The sequence below is a fragment of the Trichechus manatus genome, unplaced genomic scaffold (genome assembly GCF_000243295.1).
Source record: "Trichechus manatus latirostris isolate Lorelei unplaced genomic scaffold, TriManLat1.0 scaffold00044, whole genome shotgun sequence".
NCBI lineage: Eukaryota > Metazoa > Chordata > Mammalia > Sirenia > Trichechidae > Trichechus > Trichechus manatus.
In genome coordinates this window covers 7,875,824-7,891,122 of record NW_004443980.1, presented here as the reverse complement: position 1 = coordinate 7,891,122, position 15,299 = coordinate 7,875,824, and the positions used below count along the sequence as shown (strand labels likewise).

The 15,299-nt window shown below is 41.3% G+C and overlaps 1 protein-coding gene across 7 annotated transcripts in view; it reads left to right on the top strand.

Moving 5' to 3' along the window:
• The window catches only part of LRCH1 (leucine rich repeats and calponin homology domain containing 1), a 267,358-nt gene that overhangs the window by 222,446 nt on the left and 29,613 nt on the right, over positions 1–15,299 (top strand). For 6 of the 7 annotated variants that reach the window (XM_023731582.1, XM_023731580.1, XM_023731581.1 and 3 more), the window contains 2 exons: positions 1,199–1,308; positions 14,023–14,160. In XM_023731582.1, coding sequence (XP_023587350.1) covers positions 1,199–1,308; positions 14,023–14,160 — 248 coding nt within the window. Of the gene's footprint in view, positions 1–1,198; positions 1,309–13,338; positions 13,375–14,022; positions 14,161–15,299 lie in introns of those variants that run through there. The other variant, XM_023731584.1, reaches the window with a different exon arrangement.

Below are 15,299 nucleotides of genomic sequence, written 5' to 3'. Positions count from 1 at the left end.
AATATGTTATCCTTCACGGGTTTAGAAGCAGCCGTTTTCTCTGGGGCAAGGGGCTTACTCTTCCTTTGGGAGGAAGAACTGCTGTGGCTTCCTGTTCTTGTAACCTTAAAAATCTGTAGCCAATGATGATCTCTTAAGCTGCCTCTGATCTTGCTACCCTTTCTAGAAGGAGTCTACGCTCACCTCTAAAAGACTTAACTTTTTGGATACACTGTCAGTAACATGATAGAAGGCAGGATTTTTCCACTCCACACTTAAAAATGCAATGCTGGGTATCATTACTCAGCTCTTAACCCAGACATGTGAAAAATGTCATGCCAATAAAAACATTAATCTGTGCATATTTTTAACACGTCGAGAAATTCTAGAGTCTTTTACATAAAACAAATGATCTGAATTTAATGAAAAGGTTGTGAAGCATGCAATGGAAAACTTAGAATGAAGCAATGGGGAAGTGAAAGAGGAGGGACAGCCATCAGAGAAGCCACCTGGGACGGTTCCAGTGAAGACCCAAACCCTTCCCTGGATCCGGTTTATTATCACCAAAAAAATACAGCTTGTGAGTTTACACAACCAGTATAACTTAAATATACCAAAAAAACCTGTCACCCTCGAGTCGATTCTGACTTATAGCGACCCTATAGGACAGAGTAGAATTGCCCCAGAGGGTTTCCAAGGAGCAGCTGGTGGATTCGAACTGCTGACCTTTTGGTTAGCAGCCACGCTCTTAACCACTGTGCCACCAGGGCTCCTAACTTAAATATAGTATAACTTAAATACAGATAACTTAAAATATAGTCTTCTTTAAAAGCCAGTTGCCATTGAGTTGATTCCGACTCATGGCAACCCCAGGTGTGTCAGAGTAGAACTGCTCCATAGGGTTATCAGTGGCTGATTTTTCAGAAGTAGATTGCCAGGTCTTTCTTCCAAGGTGCCTCTGGCTGGACTCGAACCTCTCACCTTTTGGTTAGCAGTTGGGTGTGTTAACCGTTTGCACCACACAGGGACTCCATAGTCTCCTTTAGAATACGCTAATCAAGCTTTCCATGTCAGGTGGGAATGTCTTTGTTTCCATGGAGTGGTGAGTGAATTATTTGGGATGAATAAAGACACTGTTTGTTTCATTTAAATCTGAGTAGCCGTATATGGCAACCTGTAGAAGGTGCTACATAAAGCCTCTTTTTTCTTTATATTACAGTATTTCTAAGACCTCAGAGAAATTTGGAATCTATAGACCCACAGTTTACAATTCGGAGGAAGATGGAACAGATGAGAGAAGAAAAAGAACTGGTGGAACAACTCCGTGAGGTACCCCAGAAATACTGTACAAGTGAATAATGATGTTCAGGATTGAAGCAGCAGTCTGTATTTCCTTAAACAGACTTCAAAGCATTGCACACAGACCTAGTTTCAGGTCACCTACTGATTGTTTAGTGTTGGGCAAGTCACTTCTCACCCCTGAGTTTCAGTCTCGACTTTCATCTGTTAAAAAAATAGTTTCAATCTACCTAGAGGGGTTTTGTGAGGAATGTATGAGATAATGTAAGTGAAATACCTAATAACCAAAACCAAACCCATGGCCGTGGAGTCAGTTCTGACTCATAGTGAATACCTAATGCGTATGTATGAATGCTAGCATTATTTCAGTTCATTTATACTTTAAAATAATGCACTGTCATTTATTTGTTGTTGTTAGGTGTCGTTGAGTCGATTTTCGACTCATAGCAACCCCGTGTGACAGTGGAACTGCCCCATAGGGTTTTCTTAATGGGAACAGACCACTGGGTCTTTCTTCTGCAGAGTGGCTGGGTGGGTTCAAACCGAAAACCTTTTCAGTTAGCAGTCATGCACTTAACTGTTGCAACACCAGGGGTCCCTGTTATTTATTTGCCTAATAATAATATTCCATTAATTTATAACTGTTTTCAGTTATCTTTACTTTGTACCCCAAATGGGTCAGAGCTTTTAATCAGTTATGTAATAGGCAAACCATATGAGCTCCATCCAAGAGTGATGCCCTGTTGGGGGTACCCTGGAAAATTTTAAGCTTAGTGACAGCAGGGACAATCGCTGTGTTATTCCTGTTGGATTTTCAGCCCCAGCACAGCCCTGGCAGGCATCTAGTTGGTATTTGTCTGTCCTCATGACCTTCATATCTAGTTAGGAAGGTCATATATAAATATATTAAGGGTCAGATTACAGTAAAATGTTGAATCACCAAGGAAGAAGACATTGGTATTAGTTATTAAAGGCAGCACGTTATGAATTGCTACATAGATTCTTTAAGTTCAAGAAGGAGAAGTAGCATAGCTACCAACTAGAAGAATACACAAATCTTAGAGGAGGTCGAGCTTATGCTAAGTCTTCACACTTCACAAGCCAGTGTTATTGACTATGTGCCAGGCAGTATTTTAGGTGATTAGGGGGCAGATATAGGAGAGAACAAGAAAGTCCCTGCTGTTAGGAAGCATATAGTCTATTGGGAAGAGACAGGAAATAACAAGGAAACACATAAATATACTTATTTCAGATAGCAATGAGTTCTACAAATGAGCAATGCATACTATAAATAAAACTAAATAAAATAAGATTTAAAATATGGTAGGTCAGCATCTTTGTTGTTGCAAATGACACTTTATACAGTAAAACCTACGAAAGCTGGAACCTGTATAAGGCAGAAACCTGTTAGAGGAGGAAAACTCAAATATTTTCCATTAGAGAGTGATAGAAAAGTGGTGACTGCACCCTATCAGAGGTGGAAAACTTGTGAGACCTGGAAAAACAAGGCAGTCCCGTCAAGTTTCGGCTCTCATAGGTTTCACTGTATCGCTCATGGTGGTGAGTTCCTTGGGTTTTCTTTTAGCCTCATATATTCAGACCTGGAGCTAAAGAAGCTGCAATGCAGAAACACCAGCCCAAAACCAGAACCAGACCCACTGCTGTCCAGTCGATTGACTCATTGACCCTGAAGGACAGAGTAGAACTGCCCTGTAGGGCTTCCGAGGTTATAAATCTTGACGGAAGCAGACTACCACATCTTTCTCCCACGGAGCAGCTGGTGGGTTCCAACTGCCAACCTTTCGGTTAGCAGCCGAGTGCTTAATCTCTGTGCCACCAGGGCTCTTGAAACACCAACAGACGCAGACAAAAAAAAAAAGCCCCAACAAAAGTCTACTCTCTCTAGACTTAACAAGCCAATTAGCAAGTCAGAAAACTTTTAATCCATAACTGCCTTGCTCCAGCCATTCATCACAGAAAAAAACTGTAGCCTCATCCCAGCCATACCAGCAAAGGCTGGGTGGCAAGCTGAGACTTCTTCCTTCACCAGAATGTAACAATGACCTCAGTACCCTTTCTGTGGTGATGTCAGAGATGGCCAGGTAGGTAGCCAGAAATTTCATCCTCACTGACCAGTAACAAGCCAATCCCCAGCTGTGCCCACAGTGTCAGTGGAGACCATGGCAGGAGCCAAGATTTCTACTCCTACCCAACAGTAACAAGGCACTATCCCCTCCCCTCTGGGGTGGTGTCAGAGGAGACCTAGTGGAGAGTCAGGACCTTAATCATTGCCCAGCAGTGACGAGGTAGCACCCACCACAGTGTCAGCGGAGAGCATGTGGAGAGCTGGAACTCTAACCCCCACCCAGCAATAACAAGGAGCCTCTCCCTCAGGGGTCAGTGGAAGCTGAGTGGGAAACTTGGACTTGTACTTCCACCTGGCAGTAACAAGGACGTGCCCCTCTTCCATATTGCACAGTCAATAAAACACAGGTAAACATCTTTCTGGTATTCTCTGCTTTCAGCCAGGATCCATCTGACATCAGCAATGATATCCCTGGTTCCACGTACTCGTCTGAATCTGGCTTGAATTTCTGGCAGTTCCCTGTTGATGTATCACTGCAACCGCTTTTGAATGATCTTCAGCAAAATTTTACTTGTGTGTGATATTAATAATATTGTTCAGTAATGTCCACATTCAGTTGGATCACCTTTCTTTGGAATAGGCATAAATGTGGATCTCTTCCAGTCGGTTGGCCAGATAGCTGTCTTCCAAATTTCCTGGCATAGATGAGTGAGCACTTCCAGCGCCGCATCCTTGTTGAAACATCTCAGTTGGTATTCCGTCAGTTCCTGGAGCCTTGATTTTCAGCAACATCTTCAGTGTGTCTTGGACTTCTGTCTTCAGTGCCATATGCTACTTGCTAAAGTGACTGAACGTCAACCATTTCTTTTTGGTACAGTGACTGTGTATTCCTTTCATCTTCTTTTGATGCTTTCTGCAAAAGGCATGGTCCAACTATATGCTTTCTAGAAATGTGCAGTAAAAGAATTGAAGAAGATATATCACACAGACATTCATGAAAGGAAAGCAGGAGTGGTTGGCTATATTAATATTAGAAAAAATAGACTTCAAAACAAAGAAAGTTACCAGAAACAGAGAGGGACATTATATAATAGTAAAAAGGTCAACCCACCTTTTTAATATTAGAAGAAGACATAGCAATTCTAAATGTGTGTGCACCATATGACAGACCTGTAAAATACATGAAGTAAAAACTGCTGGAATTGAAAGAAGAAACAGACAAATCAACAATTGTGGTACCAAAAAAAAGAAGAAGGGCTAGTAGTTGGAAAATATGGCGTTGGTGATAGAAACGATGCGAGATCACATGATAGAATTTTGCAAGACCAACGACTTCTTCATTGCAAATACCTTTTTTCAACAACATGTATGGTGACTATACACGTGAATCTCGCCAGATGGAATACACAGGAATCAAATCGACTACATCTGTGAAAAGAACTGATGGAAAAGCTCAATATTATCAGTCAGAACAAGGCCTGGGGCCAACTGCAGAACAGACCATCAGTTGCTCATACGCAAGTTCAAGTTGAAACTGAAGAAAATTAGAATAAGTTCACAAGAGCCAAAGTACGACCTTGAGGACATCCCACCTGAATTTAGAGACCATCTCAATAGATTTGACACATTGAACACTAATGACCGAAGACCAGATGAGTTGTGGAATGACATCAAGGACATCATACATGAAGAAAGTAAGAGAACATTAAAAAGACAGGAAAGAAAAAAAAGACCAAAAGGGATGTCAGAGGAGACTCTGAAACTTGCTTTTGAACGTCAAGTAGCTAAAGCAAAAGGAAGAAATGAAGAAGTAAAAGTGCTGAACACAAGATTTCAAAGGGGGGCTGGAGAAGACAAGGTATTATAATGACATGTGCAAAGATCTGGAGATAGAAAACCAAGGGAAGAACATGTTCTGCATTTCTCAAGCTGAAAGAACTGAAGAAAATAGTCGAGCCTGCAGTTGCAATACTGAAGGATTCTAAAGGGAAAATATTAAACGTTGTAGGACGCATCAAGAGAAGATGGAAGGAACACACAGAGTCACTATACCAAAAAGAATTGGTCAATGTTCAACTATTTCAGGAGGTATCATATGATTAGGAACCGATGGTACTAAAGGAAGAAGTCCAAGATGCATTAAAGGCATTGCGAAAAACAAGACTCCAAGAATTGATGGAATACCAATTGAGATATTTCAGCAAACAGATGCAGTGCTGGAAGTGCTCACTCGTCTATGCCAAGAAATTTGGAAGACAGCTATCTGGCCAAGCGACTGAAAGAGCCCCATATTTGTGCCAATTTCCAAGAAAGGTGATCCAACTGAATGCAGAAATATCATTATATCATTAATATCATTAATTATCATTATCATATTATCATTAATTTTATCATTAATTAATTAATTTTATCATTAATATTATCATATTAATATCATTAATATCACACACAAGTAAAATGATGCTGAAGATCATTCAAAAGTGGCTGCAGCAGTACATCGACAGAGAACTGCCAGAAATTCAAGCCAGATTCAGAAGTGGACGTGGAACCGGGGATATCATTGCTGATGTCAGATGGATCCTGGCTGAAAGCAGAGAATACCAGAAAGATGTTTACCTGTGTTTTATTGACTATAAAGGATTTGACTGTGTGGATCATAACAAATTATGGATAACTTGCAAAGAATGGGAATTCCAGAGCACTTAACTGTGCTCATGAGGAACCTGTACATAGATCGAGAGGCAGTTGTTTAAACAGAATAAGGGGATATGTGGTTTAAAGTCAGGAAAAGTGTGCATCAGGGTTGTATCTTTTCACCATACTTATACAATCTGTATGCTGAGCATGTAATCCAATAAGCTGGACTGTATGAAGAAGAATGAGACATCAGGATTGGAGGAAGACTCATTAACAATCTGCATTATATGCAGATGACACAACCTTGCTTGCTGAAGGTGAAGAGGACTTGAAGCACTTACTGGTGAAGATTGAAGACCATAGCCTTCAGCATGGATTACACTTCAACATAAAGAAAACAAAAATCCTTACAACTGGACCAGTGAGCAACATCATGATAAACAGAGAAAAGATTGAAGTTGTCAAGGATTTTGTTTTACTTGGATCCACAATCAACACCCATGGAAGCAGCAGTCAAGAAATCAAAAGATGCAGTGCATTGGGCTAATCTGCTGCAAAAGACCTCTTTAAAGTGCTGAAAAGCAAAGATGTTACCTTGAAGACTAAGGTGCACCTGACCCAAGCTGGGGTGTTTTCAGTTGCCTCATATGCATGTTGAAAGCTGGATAATGAATAAGGCAGAACAAAGAAGAATCGATGCCTTTGAATTGTGGTGTTGGCAAAGAACATTGAATATACCATGGACTGCGAGAAGAATGAACAAATCTGTCTTGGAAGAAGTACACCCAGAATGCTTCTTAGAAGTAAGGATGGCAAGGCTACGTCTCACATACTTTGGACATGTTGTCAGGTGGGATCAGTCCCTGGAGAAGGACATCATGCTTGGTAAAGTGAGGGTCAGCGAAAAAGAGGAAGACTGTCAACAAGATGGATTGACACAGTGGTTGCAACAATGGGCTCAAACATAACAATTGTGAGGAAGGTGCAGGACCAGACAGTGTTTCATTCTATTGTACATAGGGTTGCTATGAGTCAGAATCAACTCAGCAGCACCTAACAATAGCACAATTGTTGTTGAAGACTTCAGCACCCGTCTCTCAAAAATTGGTAGGACAACTAGACAGAAAATCAGTAAGGATATAGAAGAACTCATCAACACCATCAACCACTATGATATAATGAACATGTATTGAACACTCCACCCAACAACAGCAGAATACATAAACCAAGCTAGACCATATCCAGGGCCGTAAGACAAATCTCAACAAATTTAAAGAATTGAAATCATATAGAGTGTGTCCCATATAAAGAGTCCTTGTCTCTTTTCAGCTTCTGTTCCTTGGAAATCATGTGGTATGTATCTTCCCTTCCATTTGTGCTTGTTTACTTGCTTGTTTAATCTAGTCTTTTATATCTCAAAAGAGATTGATTTAAGACACACCCTACACTAATACTGCATCATCAACGTAACGAAGAAAACCCATTCCCAAATGGGATTATAACCACAGACACAGAAGTTAGAATTTACAAGTATTTTGGGGGACACAATTCAATGCATAACATGAGGAAGAATCTCAAATTGGTAATCTAAGCTCCCATCTCAAGGACCTAGAAGAAGAGCAAAATAAACTCAAAGCAAGCAGAAGGAAGGAAATAATGAAGAGAAGAGCAGAAATTAAGGCAATTGAAAACATAAAAGCAATAGAGAAAATCAGTGATACAAAAAGCTGGTTCTTTGAAAAGATTAATACAGTTAACAAACTTCTACCAAGAATAACAAAGAAAAAAAAGAGAAGGCACAAATTATCAATATCAGGAATGAGACAGATACTACTACAGACCCCGCAGGGAATCAAAAGAATAATAAGGGAATGAAGCCCTGGTGGCTCAGTGGTTAAGAGCTCAGGCTGCTAACCAAAAGGTTGGCAGTTTGAATCCACCAGCGACTCCCTGGAAATTCTTTGGGGGCAGTTCTGCTTTGTGCTATAGGGTTGCTATGAGTCGAAATCGACTTGATGGCAATGGGTTTAATAAGGGACTATTATGAACAACTCTACAAACATAAATTTGACAACTTACATGAAACAGACCACTTCCTAAGAAAACACCTATTACTACAACTCACTCAATACGAAGGAGATCATTTGAATAGCCCTGTAACTCCACGGCAGCCAACAACAACATTAGGTATTAAAGAAATGGAATTTGTAATTTAAAAACTTAACAAAAAAGGAAATCTTCAGGCTCCAGCCATTTTACAAGAATTCTGCCAAACAGTTAAAGAAGAATTAACACAATCTCTTTCAGAAAATAGAAGAGGGAACACTTCCAATTCATTTTATAAAGCTAGTGTTACCCTGATACCAAAACAAACAAACACAAAGAGAGTACCAAAAAGAAAGCCACAAATCAATATCCCTCATGAATACAGACACAGAAATCCTTAACAAAATATTAGCAAATAGAATGTAGCAGTATATAAAATACACCATGACAAAGTAAGTTTATTCCAGGGATGCAAGTCTGGTTCAGTATTTTAAAATCCATCAGTGTAATCTACCATATCTAAAGGCTAAAGAAGAAAAATTGCTTAATCATATCAATTGATGCAGAAAAAATATTTGACAAAATTCCATACCCATTCTTGATAAAAACTCTCAACATTGGGAACAAGGCAAGAATGTCTGCTCAGATCATTCCTATTCAGTTTAGTGCTGGGAGTTCCAGCCAGTGCTGTAAGGCAAAAAGGGGGAATAAAAGGGCATACGGATCAGAAAGGAAGAAATAAAGCTATCCCTATTTGCAGATGACATGATTGTCTATGCAGACACTCCCAAAGAATCTAAAAAAAAACTTCTAGAACTAATCAGTGAGTTCACCGAAGTCACAGGATCAAAGATAAACATACGAAAATCAATTGTAATACTCTATACTAGCAATGAACATGTGGATACCAAGATTAAAAATACAATACCATTTATCATTGCTAAAAAGGCAAGAAAGAAATGGTTATATGTAAATCTAACAAAACATGTACAGGACTGTATGCTGAAGACTACACAATGCTAATGAAAGAAAGAAGACCTAAATAAATAGAGAGACATAATGTGTTCATGGATTGAAAGACTCAACATAGGGAAAAATTCATTTCTCTCCAAATTAATATCAAGTTTAAAGAAATCCCTATCAAAATCCCAGCAAGGTTTTTTGTAGCTATAGACAAGATTACTGTAAAATTTCTGTGGTAAGGCAAAAGAACTAGATAGCTAAAATAATTTGGAAAATAATAAAGTGGGAGGAATCAGTCTATCTGATTGTAAGATTGATTATATAGTTAAAGTAAACAGGTATTGGCAGAGGGATAGATGCCTGGATCAGTGAGGTAGAACTGGGAACCCAGAAATGGACCCACACAAATATGCCCAACTGAATTTTGACAAAAGTGCAAAAGCCATTCAATGGAGGAAAGATAGCCTTTTCAACAAATAAACGTTGCTGCAACTGGACATCCAAAGGCAAAAAAAACAAACAAAAAACAAGCCCTGACCTAAGTCTTACACATTATACAAAAACTAACGCAAAGTGGATCAGCAATTTAAATGTAATTTGTAAAACCAGAAGAAATATAGGAGAAAATCTTCAGGATCTAGGCTCTAGGCAAAGAGTTCTCAGACTTGATGCAAAAAGCATAATCCAAAAAGGAAAAATTGATAAATTGGATTTCATCAAAATTAAAAATGTTTAAAAAAAAAAAAGCAGCTGCTGAGGCTACTTATGGACAACCAAACACCTCATGGGATTTAGTTTCTTGGTTTGGAGGTTTAGGGTCATGGTTTCATGGAACATCCTAGTTAATTGTTCTAATATTGTTTTTAGTGCTTCTGTTCTACCTCCTAGTTTGTTTCGTAGTGCCTGGTGTCATAAAAGCTTGCAGGCGGCCATCCAAGGTACAAAAGTTGGTCTTTATTAGCTGAAGCAACAGGGGAAGAAGGAGAGTCAGGAATAGGAGGAGGAAATGGAATAGGTGGTTGATTGCCTCCATGACCAACTACTTCTGAGATCAGAAGAACTGGATGCTGCCCAGTACCGTTACTGAATGTTTTGATCAAAAACTCTATGGAAGAATTCTGATCAAAAGGGGGGAATGCAGAAGAGAATTTCAGATTCTCATGGAATCCAACCTTTCTGGAGCTATTGAGGCTGGATGAACCCCTGAAACTATTACCCTGAGATAATCTTTAAGCCTTAAATCTTAAACCAAAAATATCCCCTGAAGTCTTTTTTTAAACCAAACAATATTTCTGTTGTTGTTGGGTGCCAAAAAATTGATTCCAACTCATAGCAATTCCATGTGACAGAGTAGAAGTGCCCCTTAGGGTTTTATTGGCTGCAATCTTTTCAGAAGCAGATCGCCAGGCCTTTCTCCCACAGAGCCACTGAGTGGGTTCAAACTGCCAACCTTTCAGTTAAGACCAGCCAACCTCTCAACTATTGTGCCACTAGGGCTCCTGGTAGTGTATACACGTGGCAAATTGTTGTTAGGTGCTGTCGAGTCAGTTCTGACTCATAGCGACCCTATGTACAACAGAACGAAATACTGCCCGATCCTTTGCCATCCTCACAGTCGTTGTTATGATTGACCCCATTGTTGCAGCAGCTAACAAATAAGCAAACAAAAAAGATGTTGAATATCATTAGTCACTAGGGAAATGCTAAGAAAACAGCAATGAGTTGTCACTACACACCTATCAGAATGACTAAAATAAAAAATAGTGGAAACATCAAAGGTTGGCAAGAATGCAGAGGAATTGGACATTAACTGTGGCGTACAGGCAGTCCCCGGATTACAAACGAGTTCTGTTCCAAATCTGTCTTTAAGTTGAATTTGTACGTAAGTTGGTACAGTTCATATCTCATGTCAGTTAGTCAAATGTTTGTCTTTGTATATAGTGTAGTGTACCCTTCTATGCATAAAAAACTTTTATTTCTTTAAATACTTCCAGATACACTAAAACATCTTTAACATAATACAGGAATAATAATGTTTTGGTTCATCATTTGTTATTATGAACTGTTGTATGTACCTTCTCCATAGTTGAAGAGTTACCTACAGAACAAACGTTAAGATTCTGTTCTGTAAAGTCTTGAGAACAATTAGATACTTTATTGTACACTCTGAACTTAAAAACCTACCTTGTTCCACCCAGTGGCACTTCTGCTGGGTTTTGAACCCTCTTCAGAAGAGGCAGGGAGGGTTGGGAGCGTGGGTGGGATAGTGCTGGGACCAGAGAGATCATTTCCCCATCACCTCCTCTCCAGACCTGCCAACCCCACCCACCAACTTTGAGGCCCCTGCCTCGGGGCGGGGCACAAGGCAAAGTGCCTCTCAGAATGTGAGGAAGCCCCAGGCCCAAGCGTTGGCAAGAGGACGCTTAGGGAAACCCAAGTCCGAAGTTCTCCAGGTACCCCTGGAAACCATATGGACATACATAGGTCAGGAATCTAAAACTGCCCCCCCACCCCTCCAGCCACGAAAAGGCCAAGAACCGCTGCAATAGTGAAATCCCACGTGTAAGGTAGGGGAAATAGAAGCCCAGAGAGGTGCTGCGGTGGCCCACAGCACTGAGGGCCCAGGGGGGATGGAGTAGCACGGAACTATAAGGGGCCTCAGCGGGGGCCCGGCCATGTGCTCAGGCGGGCTGCACTGACCGGTTGTACTGGGGTGCAATGCCCGTATCCCCATCACCTGCGCCACCACCTACAGGCCCGCCTTGCAGAGCAGCGGTGCGTGGGGCCAGCCGTTTCGGAGCTCCGAGGGGGGCGGGTGCATGCGGACGCTGCGGGGTGTCGCTGGGCGCGCCATGTCGTAGGGGCCGGCCTGCCACCAGAGGCCACCCAAGGACCCGCGGGAGAAGCAAGCCCATCCTGGGGGCGCCGGGCCCAAGCACAGAGTTAGTTTTTTCCTGATAGGCTTTACGGGGGTTGGTTCGTAACTACGGGTTGTACTGGACATTTGTAACCTGGGAACTGCCTGTAGAGATAACCTGAGTGAATCTCCAGAGACTGAGTGAAAAAAGCCTATTCCAAAAGGTTTCATATTGTATGTTTCCATTTATATCATGTTCTTATTTTTTTCTCATTTTTTATTATCCTTTAAACTCTTCTAAATTTTATTGTGCTTTAGGTCAGGAGCTAGGGCTGCTAACCAAAAGGTGGGCAGTTCAGATCCACCAGGCGCTCCTTGAAAACCCTATGGGGCAGTTCTGCTCTGCCCTGTAGGGTCACTATGAGTTGACTCGACGGCAGTGAGTTTGGTTTTTTGCTTTCGGTGAAAGTTTACAGCGCAAATTAGTTTCTCATTCAAAAATTTGTACACAGATTGTGACATTGGTTGCAATCCCTGTGTTGTGTCAGCGCTGTCCCGCTTTCCACCCCGGCCCAGTTTCCTGAGTCCGTTCATGCAGTTTTCCTATCTCTTCCTGCCTTCACTTTGCTTTTGGGCAAATGTTGCCGATTTGGTCTCGTATACTTGATTGAGCTAAGTATATGACATTCTTGCAACAACAGAATTACAGAAACGGAGAACAGATCCGTGGTTGCCAGGGATTGAGGAGGGGTTAGGGGCAGGAGGGAAGTTGTAGCTGTTAAAGGACAACACAAGGATCCTTATGGTGATGGAAAGATTCAGTATCCTGACTGTATCAATCCCAGTATCCTGATATTGCACTACGGTGTAAATGGTTAATGTATTTGACTGCTAAGCAAAATGTTCGAAGTTCAAGTCCACTCAGAGGTGCCTTAGAAGAAAAGCCTGGCAATCTGCTTTTGAAAAACCAGCCATTGAAAGCCCTGTGGCACACAGTTCTACTCTGACACACGTGGGGTCGCCATGAGTCGGCATTGACTCAATAGCAACTGGTTTACTGGTGTATGGATCTACAATTATCTCAAACTAAAAAGTTAAAGAAAAGGGAAGAAATTGAATTTCTGAACTAAAACAGTCTAACACAAATGCATTCCTTAATCTTGCTCCTTGCAACCTGCCTGAGCTAGTTGGATTTAGTTTTCATTTATCAACTCACTCTGCTTTTACATTTTATAGCCGAGGCTGTGGAAATACTGAACCCAAACGGTTGTTCCATTATTGCTTTCATTCTACTATTTAAACATTTTAGACCTAGCTGAATTTTTTTTTATATATAGAGGGAGTTTTACTTTGAAATTTTTTGAAAAGATGTAAATAATGTTCAGTGTTTTTCAGCTGTTCTTAGGCATTTTCCCTCATAATGAAATTAGTGTCTAAATTCACAAATACCTGTAACTGTATTTTACCTCAGTTGTCTCAGGTGATTAAAGCTGCTCACAATCAAAGGAGAATGAAGAACACCAAAGACACAAGGAAAATATCAGCCCAAGAGACAGAAGGGGCCACATAAACCAGAGACTCCATCAGCCTGAGACCAGAAGAACTAGATGGTGCCCGGCTACCACCAATGACTGACCTGACAGGGAGCACAACAGAGAGTCCCTGATGGAGCAGGAGAAAAGTGGGGTGCAGAACTCAAATTCTAGTAAAAGTCCAGACTTAATGGTCTGACTGAGACAGAAAGAACCCTGGAAAACATGCCCCCAGACTCTCCATTAGCCCAGAACTAAAACCATTCCCGAAGCCAACTCTTCAGACAAAGATTAGACTGGACTATGGGGCATAAAATGATACTTGTGAAGAGAGTGCTTCTTAGCTCAGTAGATACATGAGACTAAATGGGCAGCTCCTGTCCAGAGGTGAGATGAGGAAGCAAAAAGGGACAGGCGCTGGTTGAATGGTCACGGGAAATCCGGGGTGGAAAGGAGGAGTGTGTTGTCACATTATAGGGAGAGCAGCTAGGGTCACATAGCAATGTGTATATAAATTTTTGTATGAGAAACTGGCTTGAACTGTAAACTTTCACTTAAAGCACAATTTAAAAGAAAAAAGGAAAGCCGCTCACAACAAGCTTCTTTCTGATTCCTCCCACCAGAGCATCGAGATGAGACTCAAGGTCAGCCTGCACGAAGACTTGGGGGCAGCACTCATGGATGGGGTCGTCCTCTGCCATCTGGTCAACCACATCCGCCCGCGGTCCGTCGCAAGCATCCATGTCCCCTCCCCAGCAGTTGTAAGTAACACAGCATAGAGGGAAACTAACTTTTACACCAGGCAGACTCTGGTTAAGGATGTCACTGGGCTCACCAGGGCCCTGCTCAAATCCTTTCTCTTGTGCCCCAGACAGTTCGAAGAGCAGACTAGAGACTGCTCTGCATGAGGCAACAAAGCGGCTTTTCACTGTGGGAAGCGAGAATGTGCTCAAATAAATATGTAAAGGACAGAAAAATAATTTATTCTGAATGTAAAGTAAATCACTTTCAAGGAGTCACTGGTTGCAATGCTAACTTTAAGACAGTAGGAACATAAAGACTCATTTCTCATATGGGGGTCTATAAACAGTGAGAAGCTGTCTTTTCAGAAAGGGCCTTCTGGTTGATAGCTTCTCTTCCAAATATAATCTCTTTCCTTTACTCATTGTGTAGGGTTTTAGGATAGCCCTGAAAAGATGTAGATTCTGTTGGAAATACCATTAATAACCCGTGAAGCCAGAGGTTGGTCAGCCAGTCATTAATTCAACAAATCCTTGACCACTCACTGTGCATAAGGATGTGTTGGAGATATTGGGGAGACAGTGGAAAAGGTGAAGATGACAGAGACTCCACTGCTCCGTAAACATTCTTCTCTCCTCTGTAGGGGAGATAAAAACTGCCCATTGGATAACCAGTAATAACCGGTTGCCATTGAGTGAACCTGGAATCATGGCGACCCCGTGTGTGTCAGTAGAACTGAGCTCCATTGGGGTTTCAGTGGCTGACTTTTTGGAAGTAGATTGCCAGGCCTAAGGTGCCTCTGGGTGGACTCAAACCCTCAACCTTTCAGTTGGCAGCCAAAACCTTACCCAGTTACCACCTAGGAACTCCACCCCTAGGATACTCTTCCCATATATCACAGAGCGCCTTAGGAGCTCAAAGAGAGCTAGATGTAGTTTTATGGCAGTTCAGGTAAGGATGGGGCAATCAGAGATATAAGCTGGTCTTTGAAGCACATGTAGGCTTTAGGCATGTGGAGAAAAAAGAGAATCTCTATCCATACAATTTGCTATTCATTGGGAGGGGCATGGAAGCAGCAGTCAAGAAATCAAACGACATTTTGCATTGAACGTATCTGCTGCAAAAGACATCTTTTTTTTTTTTTTTTTTATTGTGCTTT